The following is a 13,934-nucleotide window of genomic DNA, read 5'->3' on the forward strand; positions in this document are numbered from 1 at the left end:
TTCCTCGCCGCCGTCTCCAGTCTCGAGACCATGACGTCGCAAGCCTCCTCTTGCTCGATTCATCTGGCGCTTATCACAACACACTCTTTATGCGGGCGCCTTGAACTCGGACTTGATGACTTCTTGGACCTTGGCTGGTAGGCTCTCCAGGGCGGGCTTGATGACCTCGGCGAACTTCTGGGCGCGCTCCTGAACGCCGGCGTTGGACTCGTCGAGAGCGCGCGCAGCGTTGAGAGAGCGCAGGGCAAGAATGTACTTTTCTGTGAACATGTTAGCGCTGGACATATGCCTGTCTTGGGTGGGGGAACCACTTACTGCGGCGCAAGTAGACGTCGAAACCGGCGAACTGGGCCTCGATGTTCTGGGGGCTGAATTGCAAAAGGGGAATGACAAAACGCATGGCGGCGCTCAAGGGCTCAGCATCCAGAAGCTTCAATCCCAACGGGTCGTCGTCCTTCTTCTTGGGCTCCTCACTCGCCTTGCCCTTGTTGGGGTCCTGCTTGGCTGCGCGCTCAGCTGCCTCGCGCTCCAGACGCTGTTGCTCCTTCTTGGCCTTCTTAGCCGCCTTCTTTCTCTCGGACGCATCGTCGCCGTTCGCAGCACCGTTGGCACCGTTGGTTGCCGGGCGATCAGCGCGCTTAAGGTAGATCTTAATAGCTTCAAGCGCCGCTTTTGAGTAGAAAGGATGGTCGCGCAGATGATCCTCCCACCTCACCATATCAATGTAGGCGCGGATCTGGCCCTTCCGAAGAGAAAAGCTGTGAAAGTCGAACTGGTCTTCTTGCCACACGTCAAAGATGTTGTGAACGGTGTGGAATCGCTTCAAGGCCAAGGCGTCATCTCCCAGTCTGGCAGCAGCCTCACCGTCCTCTGTCAAGAACCAGACACACTGCATGTCCAGGAGATCTGCGAGAGGCCCACCAACAGTGTCGGCCCTAGTGAAGAGGCCTACCGTCTTCAGAGCTTGCTCCCTCTCGTTGTTGCGCAGCTGGTACTTGGCGGCCTTCGTGTTGATGTAGCGATCCTTGGTATCCAGAAGGCGAGCCTGGTCCATGGTCTCAGAAGCCTTCTTGAGGTCGCCCTGGTGCTTGTATATCCTAGCCTTGGTCATGTGGAAGTCGACGCTGTCCTTGACCTTCTCAATGGCCTGGTCGATGTACTTGTGAGCTTGGTCCAGATCGCGGCTCAAATGGTAGTTGTAGTGCTGTGCCAGGAAGTATAAGGCGGCGGCCTCGCCCTTGGAGCGGTCGCCGTTGGCAGCTTCTGTGGCAGAGCTCTGCGATTTGATGTATTCCTGGGCGAGAGCCTCCAAGGCCTCCTTCTTGGCAGAGTCGGCGTAGAGGTGCTTCAGGTTGGCAAAGGTCGACGGAACGCCCTTGTTGAACATCAAAGTGAGGTACCCCTTGGCAGCCGCACGGAACTCGTCGCCTGCTGTCTGTTAGACGTCGAATCAAATGGCATATCCGTCAAACTTACCCGTGAGGAAGTTCAGAGGCAACCGGCGAGGGGCGTCTGAGCGAGGGAACTTCTTGGCGTATGTGTCGTAGACCTGCTTCCTGGCGTCCTTGTCACTGTCGGAGAAGGCGTGGGCCTTTTCCAAGCCCTCAAAATAAGCAGGCCGGTCAGCGTTGCGCTCGACGAGAGCTTCCCAGGCAGCAATGGCCTCCTCCTTCTTGCCCAACTCCAGCAGGTACTTGGCACGCAACTCCAGGTACTCCAGTCTGTCCAGGTTCTGCTTGGCGGCGGACTCGAGGTGCTCCAAAGCTCTTTGGTAGTCGCCCTGCTCGGCAATGATGGTGTTCTTGTACATGATAGCCTCGGAGTTCTCGTAGTCGGCGCGGGAGGGGGTGGCCTTCAGGGTTCCTTCGTAGGTGGTGAGGACGTTCTCGGCAGCGGAAAGGTCGCCCGAGAGGTGGTGAGCAATGGCCAGCGCAGTCCAGCTCTGGCGCAGCTGAGGACGAGCCTGGAGCATAGCTGTGCGGCTCTGGATGTAGCCGGCGTAATCGCGCATCTGGACCTGAAGGATGGCCAAGTCTCGCTGGATCTGGGCAGATTCGGGCTCGAGCCTGAGCGCGAACTTGTATGCCTTGATAGCCTCCTCGTAGTTCTTGTTGGCGCGGTACAGCAGGCCGTAGACGTGCCAGCAGATGTGCGACTTCATGTCGACGGTCAGGGCCTCCTTGCCGAGCGCAAAGGCCTCGTCGGTCTTGCCCTGAGCATTCATGATCAGGGCCTTCATGGCCATGGTGTCGCCATGCTTGGGAACCTTCTTCAAGATGAGGTCGGCGGACTTGAGGCCGCGCTTGTACTGCTTGTCCTCATAGGCGCGGATGACGGACCGAAAGAGGGAAGCCTCTTTCGCACTGAGAGGCTGTGGCATCGGGTTGGTGGTGGGGGGTAGATCGGCGCTCGACTCGGCAGGATTGCGATGGCAGTGAAAAGACAGCTGTCGAGGCGAATGTCTTGGACGAGGCTGAGGCACAATCTAGAGTCGTCGGAGGCAAAACTCTTCGGATGCGTTTGCGGCTGCGATGCGGGAGAGGGGTCCTCGTCGACGAAGGAGGGGCACTAATTTGGCTGCAGTCGGGTGACTGGACGGCTGTGCTCCTGGCAGAAATCGAAGAGGACGATTGAGATGCAGAGAGCAGGAGTCGGTTGTGTCGGGGACCGGGTCTCGTGCCTTGTGGGGGAGTGCGGTGGGATGGTGAGAGGTGACGAGAGAACGAGTCCACAATCGGAGCTGCAAAAGAGTCGAATCAACGGCAGCGATGAGGTTTGGGCCGGGTTGGAGACGCTTCGGCCACACAGATGTTCCAAGCCACACAGCGAGTAAAATGCACCGCTGTGGTCCCGTCTCGCCCGTGGTCTGTGGCTGCCGGCGGCAGGCGGGACTGTTTGGCGGCGGCGGCCCTGCTGAGAAACACGCTGTAGACACCTCAGTCTAGGTACCTCAGTGGGAGGGAGCGCCAAACCCGAGTCAAAACCGATGAGGTGAGCCACCGGGCGGCCAGGCAATGGTGGGGCAAACTGGCCTGACTGTTGGTGTTCCCCCTCATCCAATTCACATTCACCACCTCACCCCATATGCACCCCCGTTCCAGCCGCAACGGCACTGCCCAAACCACCACATCTTGGTGGGGGTGCAGTCCAAGGTTCATAAGCTGTAAGCTAACAAGTTGAGATGGCTGCTGTCGGCATGATCGGGAGCTTCAATGCTTAGGTAGGTGTCGTGCCTGCCAAGGCCAGAAGAGAGCTTGTGAGCCGCTGCATCAATCCCGATTCGTCCCTGAGCAATCCACGCTCATACTCCGAGTGGGGGTCTGTCTGCCAGTTTCCAAAAGTATTCTCATTGATCATTGTCGGGAATGGTGGTACAGTGATGATACACAAAGGTCCGTTATACGTGGATATTTACAAGCCTCTTGACGAGTGATGCAAGGGGACGGCTATCGGTTATCCCCCTTGACACCAGTCCTCTGTCGCCAACTCTCCAGTGCCTCCTCCCATGTGTTTGCGGACTCGCCGCATCGTTGCTTGACCATGTCCCAGGTCCTTGTCCGCACAATGTTCTCGACGCCCTTTTCCTGCCGGATCAGCATGGCAAGCTGCTCTGTCCGGGGTTCTCGTGGGAAGAACCTTCCAGAGTATGGGTCCAAACGCTCATCCACTACCCTCTCCTTGTCCTTGGCCGTCTCAATCTGTCGTAGCAGAGCCTCCGGGTCGTCGGGATCTGGACTCGTTGCGACTACGCCACAGTAGTGCAGCACCTCGGCTCGCGCGTGCCATGTCGGAAACAACGCTTGATCTTTGAAGTTCTGGCATGCTTGAGGGTCTATTTGTCGCGGAAATGTTCTCGGGGTGCGCTGTGAGGTTGATGATGGGTCGAAGCCGGCTCGAGATGGTGTTACCAGAGCATTGAGGTTCTGTGATATCGAGTCGTCGATACTTGCGCGGGACAGCCGGAGAAAGTCTATGAATGGGTATCAGCAGTGTTCTACGGCGCGCTCGAGAAGGTGAAGGTAAGGTGACCTCTGAGAGTCCCGGTCGAGAAGCAAAACTGAGGCGTGAGGTGTGGTACGGGTGGCGGTTGGGTCATGATGTCGGTGTATGGAGGTGGAGGCGGGTTGGAAGGATTTGCGACGACAGGAGCCACGGCGGAGGGCTCCTTTTTCCAGAATATGCCCGCCAGATTGAATACGTGCTTCGGTGGTAAAGTGGTCGTTTCCCTGAAGGTGCGCCGACTGGCTGGCCGTGAACCTGGAGAATGTTGTAGAACAAAGGCGATGCTCAGACGACAGGTGCAGGTGGGCTTGAATCAACTTCGATTACGTCGACGGAAGCCATCCGCAGTGGGCTAGCAGATGTACGGCGTCAGGTATCCGTACCTTACCTTTATTACCGGGGGGAGCTTGCCTGGAGCATGGGAATGCCTGGAGAGCACGCTAGTGGACGCGGGTGGACTGATTGTGTGAGGTGAGCACCTGGACGCGCTGGAGGCAGCACCTATCCAATTAGTCAGCAGCCAAAAGAAGATGGAATAAAATAAAAATAAAAAGCCCTCCGGAAGATCCTCGGTGACCACTAGAACGGATGGCCCGTGCTCGCCATGGCTTTGGTGGTCTGTGCTTGGTCCCCCGGTGGGTGGCCCAAGCTTCCCAAGAATTCCAGGGATTCGATTCGAAAACCGTCAAAATGTCTCGGCAGCTCACCTCGTCTGCCGTTTTCTTCCCACGTCTCCCCCACGTGTGCTCGCCTGAGCTAGAAAGCTGTCAATCTCCCACCAAACGGCACGAGCGCCGCTCTAGCCTCACGTCAGTTGTCGATAGTCTTCAAGCCACCGACCAGAAAAATAAAAACATGCCATCGCGCATCTTCCAACCCCGCGATCCAAGTCAAGTCTGTTCTCATCGTTCCTCGTCCCCGATTTGTCACGATCACGTACGACAAGCGTCAACCACACGGATCCCCTCCGCCCCTCCAAGAGCCCTGGGATTCCGGCTCCGGGCTCCATGCCCACGGGCAAAGTTGCTCCATCAGTCGATCTGCGCCCCTTCGTTTGTTGGTTCCCCTTGAGAGCACCACTCGATATCCCGGCCAATAATGCACGTCAAGCCATGTCCACTCGCAGTGTGATGGAACTGAGTAAGGCGCCGGCGCGTCTCCCGCCGCGATGATCCCAATTCCTTGCCGCCTGGGGACCAGCACCCGAATCGCCTCTCCCCATTTTCACCCGTCTCTCTCCCGTCCTTCTAGCTCGAAACCGACATCGATATTCATCACCTGGATTGACTTTCAGTACAATGGTGTCAGGTCGCGCACTAATCTGCCGCTACGCCCTTGGCGGCGATCCAGACACCTGGGTTCGCCAGTTGCCTCATTTCGCCAAATGGTCTCCAATAGTTTCCCCTGCCTAGCATCGCCCTAACTACCGTTTTGGGATCGACCACATCGTCCTGCTTTTTGGTTCGGAATGGGTCGTTTCCAGATTTGGCCCCCCTGGCCCCGCGATCACGCTGCTCATCTCCTCGAGCGAGTCCTCTGCTGCACAAAAGAGCTCCATCTTCTCTCGAAACCCTCACCTTGCTTCTTCTCGTTCTTGATGCCCTATCGTATCGATGCGTCTCGCCACCTAGGTCACCGGCGATGGACTCCCCGGGATGTCTGCCCGGTGCCGGCCTGGCCGACTTGATAAGGACAGCCCAGCTTCTCGCCGATCGATATGCTCAAATGTCGAACAGTCTCAACACTGCTCCCGTCACCTTGGCTGCGCTCGCCAAAGAATGCAAGGCTGTCACCGATGCTCTTCGACGATTCAAGTACCTCCGTCAGACTATTCCCGAGACCCTCGTATTCGACCCCGTTCTCCTCGACGAATCTTGCCACGAAGCCCTGGATGCCGTCGCGACCAATCTTTCACAGCTGGACTTCTACAGCGCGCGAATCCGCCCTGCCACGAGCGACAGCGCCGTCGACGTCTCCAATGGCCAACTCACCATTATCTGGAACGAAGACACTCTAAGGCAGATCCATCGCCAGCTAAGAACAAGCCGTCAATCTCTCGCTTTCCTATTGAACTGTGTTCCAAGGTAAATCAAATCCCCCCTCCCGGGCTTGCGATCGACACTCACACTCTCCAGCGAGCATGTGACGTCCAAGAACCACTCCACATTCATGCACTCATCCCGCCTCGTCCCTTGGGACTGTGCTATAAGCCCGGCTGTTTTGAACAAGGGCAGTCGATTGCGTCTGTCAACAATCGGGCCACGAAACCGTCCAGATGTCTCGTCTGTTTGCGACGTATCCGGAGTTCACTCCGCGCTGAGGAGACTCAGGCCAAAGCCCGGGACTCTTTTCAAACAGAGCATGCGAACAACCAAGGAGCTGCACGATGCCATCGATCGAGGGGACGAGGCCACTGTCGTGAAGCTTCTGCTGCAACGGATCGACCCGAATGCGCCTAGTTTTGGATCCAAGATCACCCCGCTACGTCGAGCTCTCAGCCGGCAGCTTCCATCGATTGCGACTTTCGTCGCCATCGCGGGAGCAGACCTGGAGCACCGCGGCGAGGATGGCGACACGGCGCTCATCACTGCTGTCAAACAAGATTTCTCAGACAAATACGTCTCCTTGCTCTGCGATCTCGGCGCTTCAGTCAATGCGGTAGACGCATTGGGGTGCTCAGCTCTTCACTATGCTGCCATGTCTTCAAACGAAGACGACGACACTCTAGCTGTTCTGATACATGCTGGAGCCGACGTTGACCGCCGAGACTTGGGTGGGCGGACGCCATTATTAGCAGCTGTGCAAAACTACCGTTTCAAGTCGATAGAGAGGCTCCTCGAGTTCGGCGCAGACTTGGAAGCTCGCTTGCACAATGGACGCACGGCACTCCACGTCGCCATCTCAATGCGCAGCTGCCCCTTGGTGGAGTTTCTCTCCGACCAAGGCGCCTATCTTGATCGGCGAGTCAACGAACACACCGCTCTGACCTTCGCGATCGCCGTGGCATGCCCTGATATTGCCGAGGTGCTGGTCCAGGCGGGCGCTAATGTTGACCACCCCAGCACAAAAGGGAACTTTCCGCTTCTCGCTGCCGCTGCTGCCGGCGACCTACGCACCATGAAGCTTTTGCTCTCTCGGGGCGCGAGGCTGGACGCCGTCGGCGGCGAAGGGTATCTACCCATCCACATGGCAGCCCACAAGAACCGAGTCGAGATCTTGCATCTTTTGTTCAAGTCCGACTCACCCATCGACCCCTTGACAGAGCACGGTGAGACTCCCCTCACTATAGCAATGCACTTGGGGTGTTACGAGGCGGCCCAGTTCCTGATTGAAATCGGAGCAAATGTCGACCACGCTGCACCTGGTGCAGAAAGAATCATCAGCCAGGCACTCAAAGCCGGAAACACGCGCATTGCAATGGCTCTCGTCCGAGGCGGAGCAGATCTCACTACACCCCTGAGACGAGAAACCAGCATGACCCCGATACATCAAGCAGCTCACCTAGGACAGAACGATGTGATTGCAACGATGATTAAGGCTGGTGTTGATCTCGACACAAGGACTTGGCCTGGGTACACACCTCTATTCTTTGCAGCGGAGGCTGGACACATTGCTACTGTCCGCCTTCTGCTCGCCGGCGGCGCCCACCTCCGAGAACGATCAAAGTCATGCGGAAACCTCCTCTTCGTGAGTACGGCCCATCCTGCGATGATGAAGTTCCTAATTGAGTTGGGCCTCGACCCCAACGAGCGCGATCACCACGGCGCCACGCCACTTCATTATGCAGCCCTAAATGGCCATGCTACTACGGTGAAGCTGCTCTTACAACGAGGCGCGAGGATGACGCATGCAAGTGCAGTCTTCGAGACACTAGCTGACTACAAGACAAAATCTACCTATCGACAAGGTACTCCTGCCGGCTTAGCCAGGCAGAAGGAACACATCAAAGTTGCTCGGCTGCTTGAAGGCTGGAAGTTCAAGAAACCCCCACATCCTGCATGAAGCAGTGTTTTACTCGGAACCTCGTTCCACTTTCACTTTAATCTCATTTCCTATGTCACTTGGAGGCTTGCTTGGACCAGAAGATACCCGGAGACTCCAGTGAGGCGTTCAGCCAAGGCTGGGCTATCCTATACCAACAAAACATTTCCTATCTATGTCGATCTGACGGAACTATCAGATGTATATTTCTCAATCTACCAACAATAATGCCGAGCTATTGCTCGAGGGCAAATGATCATCCATCCCCGCAACTGCTATCATTGAAAGTGAGGAAAGAAGGCAGAGAGCTCCGGCGTGTCGTACAACCCTGCGGGGGCTTGACGGAGGCTGATGAAAGCCTCCACAACCAAGAATATCCTTGCTACAGCAAATACCGCCAACACGGAACCCAAAACCCACGACTTCACCGATTTCATCCAGGGTTTCTGGTGGCCATAGCCTGTCAGACGTGACCCTGGAGCCGCCCCGGAAACAAATACGTCAAATCTTGGCCAAATTTGACGTGCGAGAAAGAAGATCCAAAGGATAGCCCCCGAGCATGCTATAGTCAGCGAAGAGACCAGCCAGAGCGTATGCTCAACCGGAGTAGGGAAGTGGTCCACCCAGCCAGAGAGGTGAAGCCCGCCGTAGGCTGCTGCTGTCAACGCAAGAACGGAACGCAAGACGTCGCGATGGACGTTGACTTGGCCAAGCCCCAAATTCGTCATGGACGGGAAATTGACAACGTGAGGTACGATGTAGTCGGTCTCGCCGAGGAAAACGCCAATAGTGGGCACCGAGGTAAAGTAGTAGGGGGCATACGACTGTCGATCGACGCATTGTGCCCATAGGACGTCTGCTGCTTGTGCAATCTGTTTCAAGAAGTCTGGATCGATTGGTTTGAAGCTTCTCTTCCCCTGTTGAACATCGGGGAATACCCTCCGACAGTAGATTCTGCTGTGATGCAGTGTGAGCTCTTCATACAGAGGCGCAAAGTACGTCTGGAGGCACTCTGTCGCGACAGTCTGCTTGCCCTGATCGATATGGTACTCATATGCAGACCGGGGCACAGTTCTTGTCTGGGGATTGAGAGCAGTCGGCGACCGACGCGGCCGAAGGTCGCTTACATCGAATCCAAGAAACCTAGATGGATCCCTGGAGCCAGGTGACCCAATCGACAAGTGAGTTGTCACGAGAACCCTCTTATCTTGGTGCAAGGCATCTCCCGCAACCCGCACTCCGCCGCCCTCCACCGAGCCTGCAGGCAAATAGATGAAACATCGAATATCGGTGACTCCGTCAACCGCGCTTACAGGCGAACACGCCGACATCAACGAAACCACATCCCCAAGTCCCTCACCCACAACCGTCGGGTCAAGGACATCCAAAGGTTTACTCCACCAAAGAAGATACAACAGCACCGCGCACGCAACATGGCCACACGTATTTATCTCCAACAGCGACACAGGCAACTGCTCAATCACGCGCCCAACGACCTGGGCAACCATCCACCCCGCCTGGATGCAAACCAGCAACTTGGCCATCCAGTCCGCCTTGCTCTTATCCTGTATCTGGGACTCGTGAATCTCGGGCAGCTTCCCCAGAAACGACAAGAGGCGAATCCCCTCTGGCGTGAGGGTGACCCTCTCGCCGCCGCTCTCCTCTCCACAAGCCGGTCTGTCGACCACAAACCCGCCCATCACGGCGTAAAAGCATTGCGTCATGTCCCACTTGTGCCTCGAAAGCCCATCGACATCTCCCCGGTGCGTAGCGTCCTTCTCAATCTCCCGCTTCAGCCATCGCGCGATGATGTACTGCGCCGCCGCCGTCGCGACGACAATCTCCGGCGCGAAGATGCCGTAGAGGACCCACTTGGCCCGCTCGAGCGCCCGGCTCCGGGCCGTGGAGCGCGCGGCGGGGACGTTGAGGTGGAGCGCCGTCCAGACGCAGATTGTGAGCGTCAGGATGCAGGAGCTCACAAGACTGAAGGTGCCGCGGCCGTTTGGTTCGGAGACCCAGGTTCTTGTCGCGGCGGGCTCGGCGGAGGTTGGCGTCGGGAGGAAGAGGGAGACGAGCAGGGTCAGCGTCATTGAAGGAAAGGGGTGTGAGCGCCGCTCGTGGGGCCGATGTGCGAAAACATTCTTGCGAGCTGAGATTTCAACTACGGATTCGTCTTTGGAGGGGGAGGTATGAGTCTGATTTTATCACTGCTACCCTGGGCTCCCGGAAGGGTGTGGTAGGGACCGCGTGACGCAGCTCTGAGATGCCGAACCTGCATGAGCTGAGAGTAGGGCATGGCCACCACCAACCAGGGGTCTGGAACCAATGACGCTTACCTTTTCTGCATCAAGATAAGACTATAGGCTTGATTGCAGTGAAAAATTAAAAGGCCTGCAAAGTTGTTCGGGAGGGGCAGTAACCTGAATTTCCGGGTACCACATTATCAACTCACTGACATACCACTCATGTTCACGCTTAACACCGCTTGAAGTCGGAGGGCTGGCGAAGAGTAACACATGTTTCCCCTTTAGAGTTACACAGTAGTCAAAAAGGTATGCCCGTACGCGGTAAACTACTACACGAAAGTTAAAAATAGTTAGAAGGGTTACCTATCTAGCTATCCACGTGGCTGGCGTTGTTCTCCTATTTGCAAGTTGGTAACCTTATTGTATTCCCTATCATAGTTGATGTCGCCACAATCGCTGTTTCTGTTGTTGCTGTCATCATAGCATAATTGTCATCTATAATCCCTCCGCGCGGGTAGTGAAACTCAACTTTCAAGGTTGACAACCCTCTATGCTTGAACTACGGTTTTTTTTACGATGAAGAAAAGTAATCAAACATCACTGGGGCTCGATTCTTTGAACGTTTGTCTCTGTTTCAGTGATCTTTTGGCCATGTTGTGCTGGCGTCTTCATATACACGCATTTCTCGAGGGAAGTGATTTCACACACTATCTCTTCCTGTAAAACTTATTCCATATGATCAACTCGATCAACAAGTGTTCATTTTCTCTTATTTACCCCTGCATCTAGAGACAAACAGCCTTGACGATCGGCTAGAATGAGACCTGACCCGGGAGCTGGGCAAGAAGACAGGCAAGCTTCTAACAGACCTCTTGAAGCCATACATAATCGGGTCGGGGTTCTTCATGCTTCAATACCTGAGGCAATGGCAAAAAAAGGCAGATCTTTGTCGTCCGCCACCGTCAGTGTCTGCAAAACTCAGCGGCCCTCATCTCCACCAAAGGCAAGCCCATCTACGACAGCTACTTACCGCCATTGGAGTTTTGGCAGGGCGAGATGCTACGTCAACTGATCTAGTATTATCGATACAGAGGTTTTTGCTGATTTAGAAAGGCTTTTAAGCAGACTAGATAGATTAATGATATTCTTACGAACCTAGATCAAAGCTTTCTAAGATATTATAAACAGCATCAGGTTACTTAGTAGGCATCTGTTCAAGTATAAACAGAATTTTTCATAGTGTGGCGTAAAACTCTACAAATTGGATGTTCAAACCGCTATGAGGGTCAGCAAGAAGACCTCTATGGCCGAGCTATGAGGTATATGAAGAGGGCTCGCAACCACGTCAAAGTCTTCCCTGCACCTTCAAATTCCTCCAAGTTCATCTTACATACTCGCTTTCACCAAGCTTCAAACCACCACAACCAGCCAAGATGCAGTTCACTGCCACTCTCACCCTTCTCATCACCGCCATCACCGCCATCACCGGCGCCAGCGCCTCGGTCGTCGGCGAACCCTACGGACATCCTCCTCTTCCCAAAGCTGCATCCCCGTAAGGACCAGTACGATGGCGTCGTCTGCAACATCGATCACCTCTCCAAGACGAATAAGATCTTTATGACAGCCCGCCACACACCCGGCGGCGCTTACCGGTACCTCAACGGCCTCAACGGCAAAGCCGTCCAAAGCGCTGGTCCCGGTCGCTGCACCCGCGTCTCCTGCGCCCACAATCTCGGCGTCTACTTCTGCAACGACAACCGCCACACGATCAAGGTGCCCTGGTCTAAGATTGCCAAGTACGCCAACGACATTGGCATGATCTGCGGCCGAACTGTCCACACGCCGAACAAGAAGGGGCAAAAAGACCCCTACGGCAGGGACCACTTTGGAAAGATCGTGCTTGGACGAGAATTATTATCAAAACGGCCAAAAGCACAGCAAAGACCGCTGGAGTGTGTTTGTCAACGGCGACCGGTGCTAAGGGGGTTCATGTATTGTTTGGGGGCGAATCATTGGTTTAGATCTCACACTCAATTAATGTTTCCGTCTACATACAATATACCAGTTCTGCATCATCTGTCTGAGGTTCAACACTAAAGTGATTCCAACGGAGATCTTCCCCTGCATCACCACAAGAAGCTAGGCGATTCTAAGCGCCTGGCGCTGGACATCTTCCGCTTACACCCGTAGCAGCCTAAACATGCAAAACATGTCAACGGCAACTCACACCCCTGTCGCTGGGGCTGAGCTGAAATCGAAAATCCCCGCGTCTTTGTTAGTCGCGCTCTTCTCCCCAAATGAAGCGGCTCTATGATCTTGAATTAGTCTAAACAAGGCATGGGACATTTAGAGGTGAGACAACTCGTTCAAAAGAGCTCGGTATCAGCATGGAGACTCCTGAGCAAGACGTAGTCGAGAGCTCCCTGAATACTTCACCGACCGGACACCGCCACACATGTGGCCATTGCACGTCGCTCTTGATATCGCCTTCGGAGGAGGATCGAAAGCGAAGAGCAACGTGAGTCACATTCGCTGTCATTTGCATCGAGGCTAATCATTGACAGAGTATGGCGCAATGACTTCCAGCGAGACATGGAGGCTGTCCACGAAGCTGCCGATGCCGGGTGTCCCTTCTTCGCCTGGCTCAGAGAGCATATTGCTAGATCCTCGTCACCGATTGAAAGGCTCTTGCAGGTCAAGATGAAGTTTATCTTGAACTCTTCTCGGGAAAACTTGGCGGATGTTTATCGCTGTGATTTAGTAGTGCGAATGACCGATGGCCAGCGCCACTACCTTCTGCCGATGCCGAGTCTTGATGTTGAGTCGGACGAAGGTGGGTTCCATGAACAGAGGTGGCAGTCGCTCGAGCTGAAAAGTTTCCAGGGGAGACCGTCACAGAACCAGCGTTTTTCCGAACCATCGATGGTAGCTCGGACGTAGAAAGCGGTGTTGGGCAGATCCGCCGTCGACTGGCTTGGTGTCTGGAATGTCATAAAGATGAATGCAGGCAGGAGACCGAGGTTCGCCCTCTGCGATTCATCTCCGTCGGTACTGGGGACATGACTTCTGTTCATATAACCAAATTGAGCAGTACAGGAACCGACCCCTATGTGGCACTCTCTTACTGCTGGGGCTCTGACCAGTTTGTGAAGACGACGAGTTTGAATCTTTCACAGCACGAAGACATGATCAAGATCACTTCATTACCAAAGACTATACAAGATGCCATCTTTGTCACGCGAAAACTGGGAATTGGTCTTCTCTGGGTAGACAGCCTTTGCATTGTACAGGATGACACCAAAAGTCTGGCGAAGGAAGTCCAACACATGGCAGATTACTACGCCAACTCCGTCTTAACAATCTCTGCGGCGAGAGCCAAGAGCTGTCACGATGGATTTCTTTCACGAAATAACAAGCGGGACACGAACATGCTGACCCAATTCTACTTTCCCGTACATTTCGGTGAAAAGAGAGACGTTGCCAGTTACCTCAAGCTCGTCCCGCCCACACAGCAAGAAGATCTCCCGATCGATGCCCGAGGTTGGACTTTCCAGGAATCAATCATGGCCACGAGGTTAGCCACCTTTGGGGAACGTCGGATCTGGTGGTCTTGCATGGCCAGAGGCGCAAATCAAACGCGATCGGTTGGCCACAACGTCCTTCGGACCGAGATATTCGATTATCGAAGAGACATGCATGTGGGTA

General features: G+C 54.9%; 5 protein-coding genes across 5 annotated transcripts; 2 read left to right on the top strand and 3 right to left on the bottom strand.

Moving 5' to 3' along the window:
* Positions 1 to 87: 87 nt before the first annotated feature.
* COL26b_007437 (uncharacterized protein) lies at positions 88 to 2,380 on the bottom strand (the record flags this gene model as incomplete). The annotated part of the gene is made up of 3 exons (XM_053180229.1): positions 88 to 260; positions 316 to 1,428; positions 1,477 to 2,380. The coding sequence occupies 3 exons, from the start codon at positions 2,378 to 2,380 to the stop codon at positions 88 to 90; spliced, it is 2,190 nt and encodes a 729-aa protein (XP_053035838.1).
* Positions 2,381 to 3,446: 1,066 nt separating this feature from the next.
* Positions 3,447 to 4,096, bottom strand: COL26b_007438 (uncharacterized protein; the record flags this gene model as incomplete). Its single annotated transcript, XM_053180230.1, has 2 exons — positions 3,447 to 3,970; positions 4,030 to 4,096. 2 exons carry the CDS (start codon positions 4,094 to 4,096, stop codon positions 3,447 to 3,449), a joined length of 591 nt encoding a protein of 196 aa, XP_053035839.1.
* Positions 4,097 to 5,643: 1,547 nt separating this feature from the next.
* On the top strand, positions 5,644 to 8,004 carry COL26b_007439 (uncharacterized protein; the record flags this gene model as incomplete). The annotated part of the gene is made up of 3 exons (XM_053180231.1): positions 5,644 to 6,086; positions 6,138 to 6,288; positions 6,361 to 8,004. 3 exons carry the CDS (start codon positions 5,644 to 5,646, stop codon positions 8,002 to 8,004), a joined length of 2,238 nt encoding a protein of 745 aa, XP_053035840.1.
* Positions 8,005 to 9,106: 1,102 nt separating this feature from the next.
* On the bottom strand, positions 9,107 to 10,073 carry COL26b_007440 (uncharacterized protein; the record flags this gene model as incomplete). Its single annotated transcript, XM_053180232.1, has 2 exons — positions 9,107 to 9,126; positions 9,344 to 10,073. The coding sequence occupies 2 exons, from the start codon at positions 10,071 to 10,073 to the stop codon at positions 9,107 to 9,109; spliced, it is 750 nt and encodes a 249-aa protein (XP_053035841.1).
* Positions 10,074 to 11,662: 1,589 nt separating this feature from the next.
* Positions 11,663 to 12,210, top strand: COL26b_007441 (uncharacterized protein; the record flags this gene model as incomplete). Its single annotated transcript, XM_053180233.1, has 3 exons — positions 11,663 to 11,734; positions 11,787 to 12,125; positions 12,163 to 12,210. 3 exons carry the CDS (start codon positions 11,663 to 11,665, stop codon positions 12,208 to 12,210), a joined length of 459 nt encoding a protein of 152 aa, XP_053035842.1.
* Positions 12,211 to 13,934: the final 1,724 nt, after the last annotated feature.

This window comes from Colletotrichum chrysophilum, assembly GCF_026319265.1.
Source record: "Colletotrichum chrysophilum strain AFK26 chromosome Unknown scaffold_60, whole genome shotgun sequence".
NCBI lineage: Eukaryota > Fungi > Ascomycota > Sordariomycetes > Glomerellales > Glomerellaceae > Colletotrichum > Colletotrichum chrysophilum.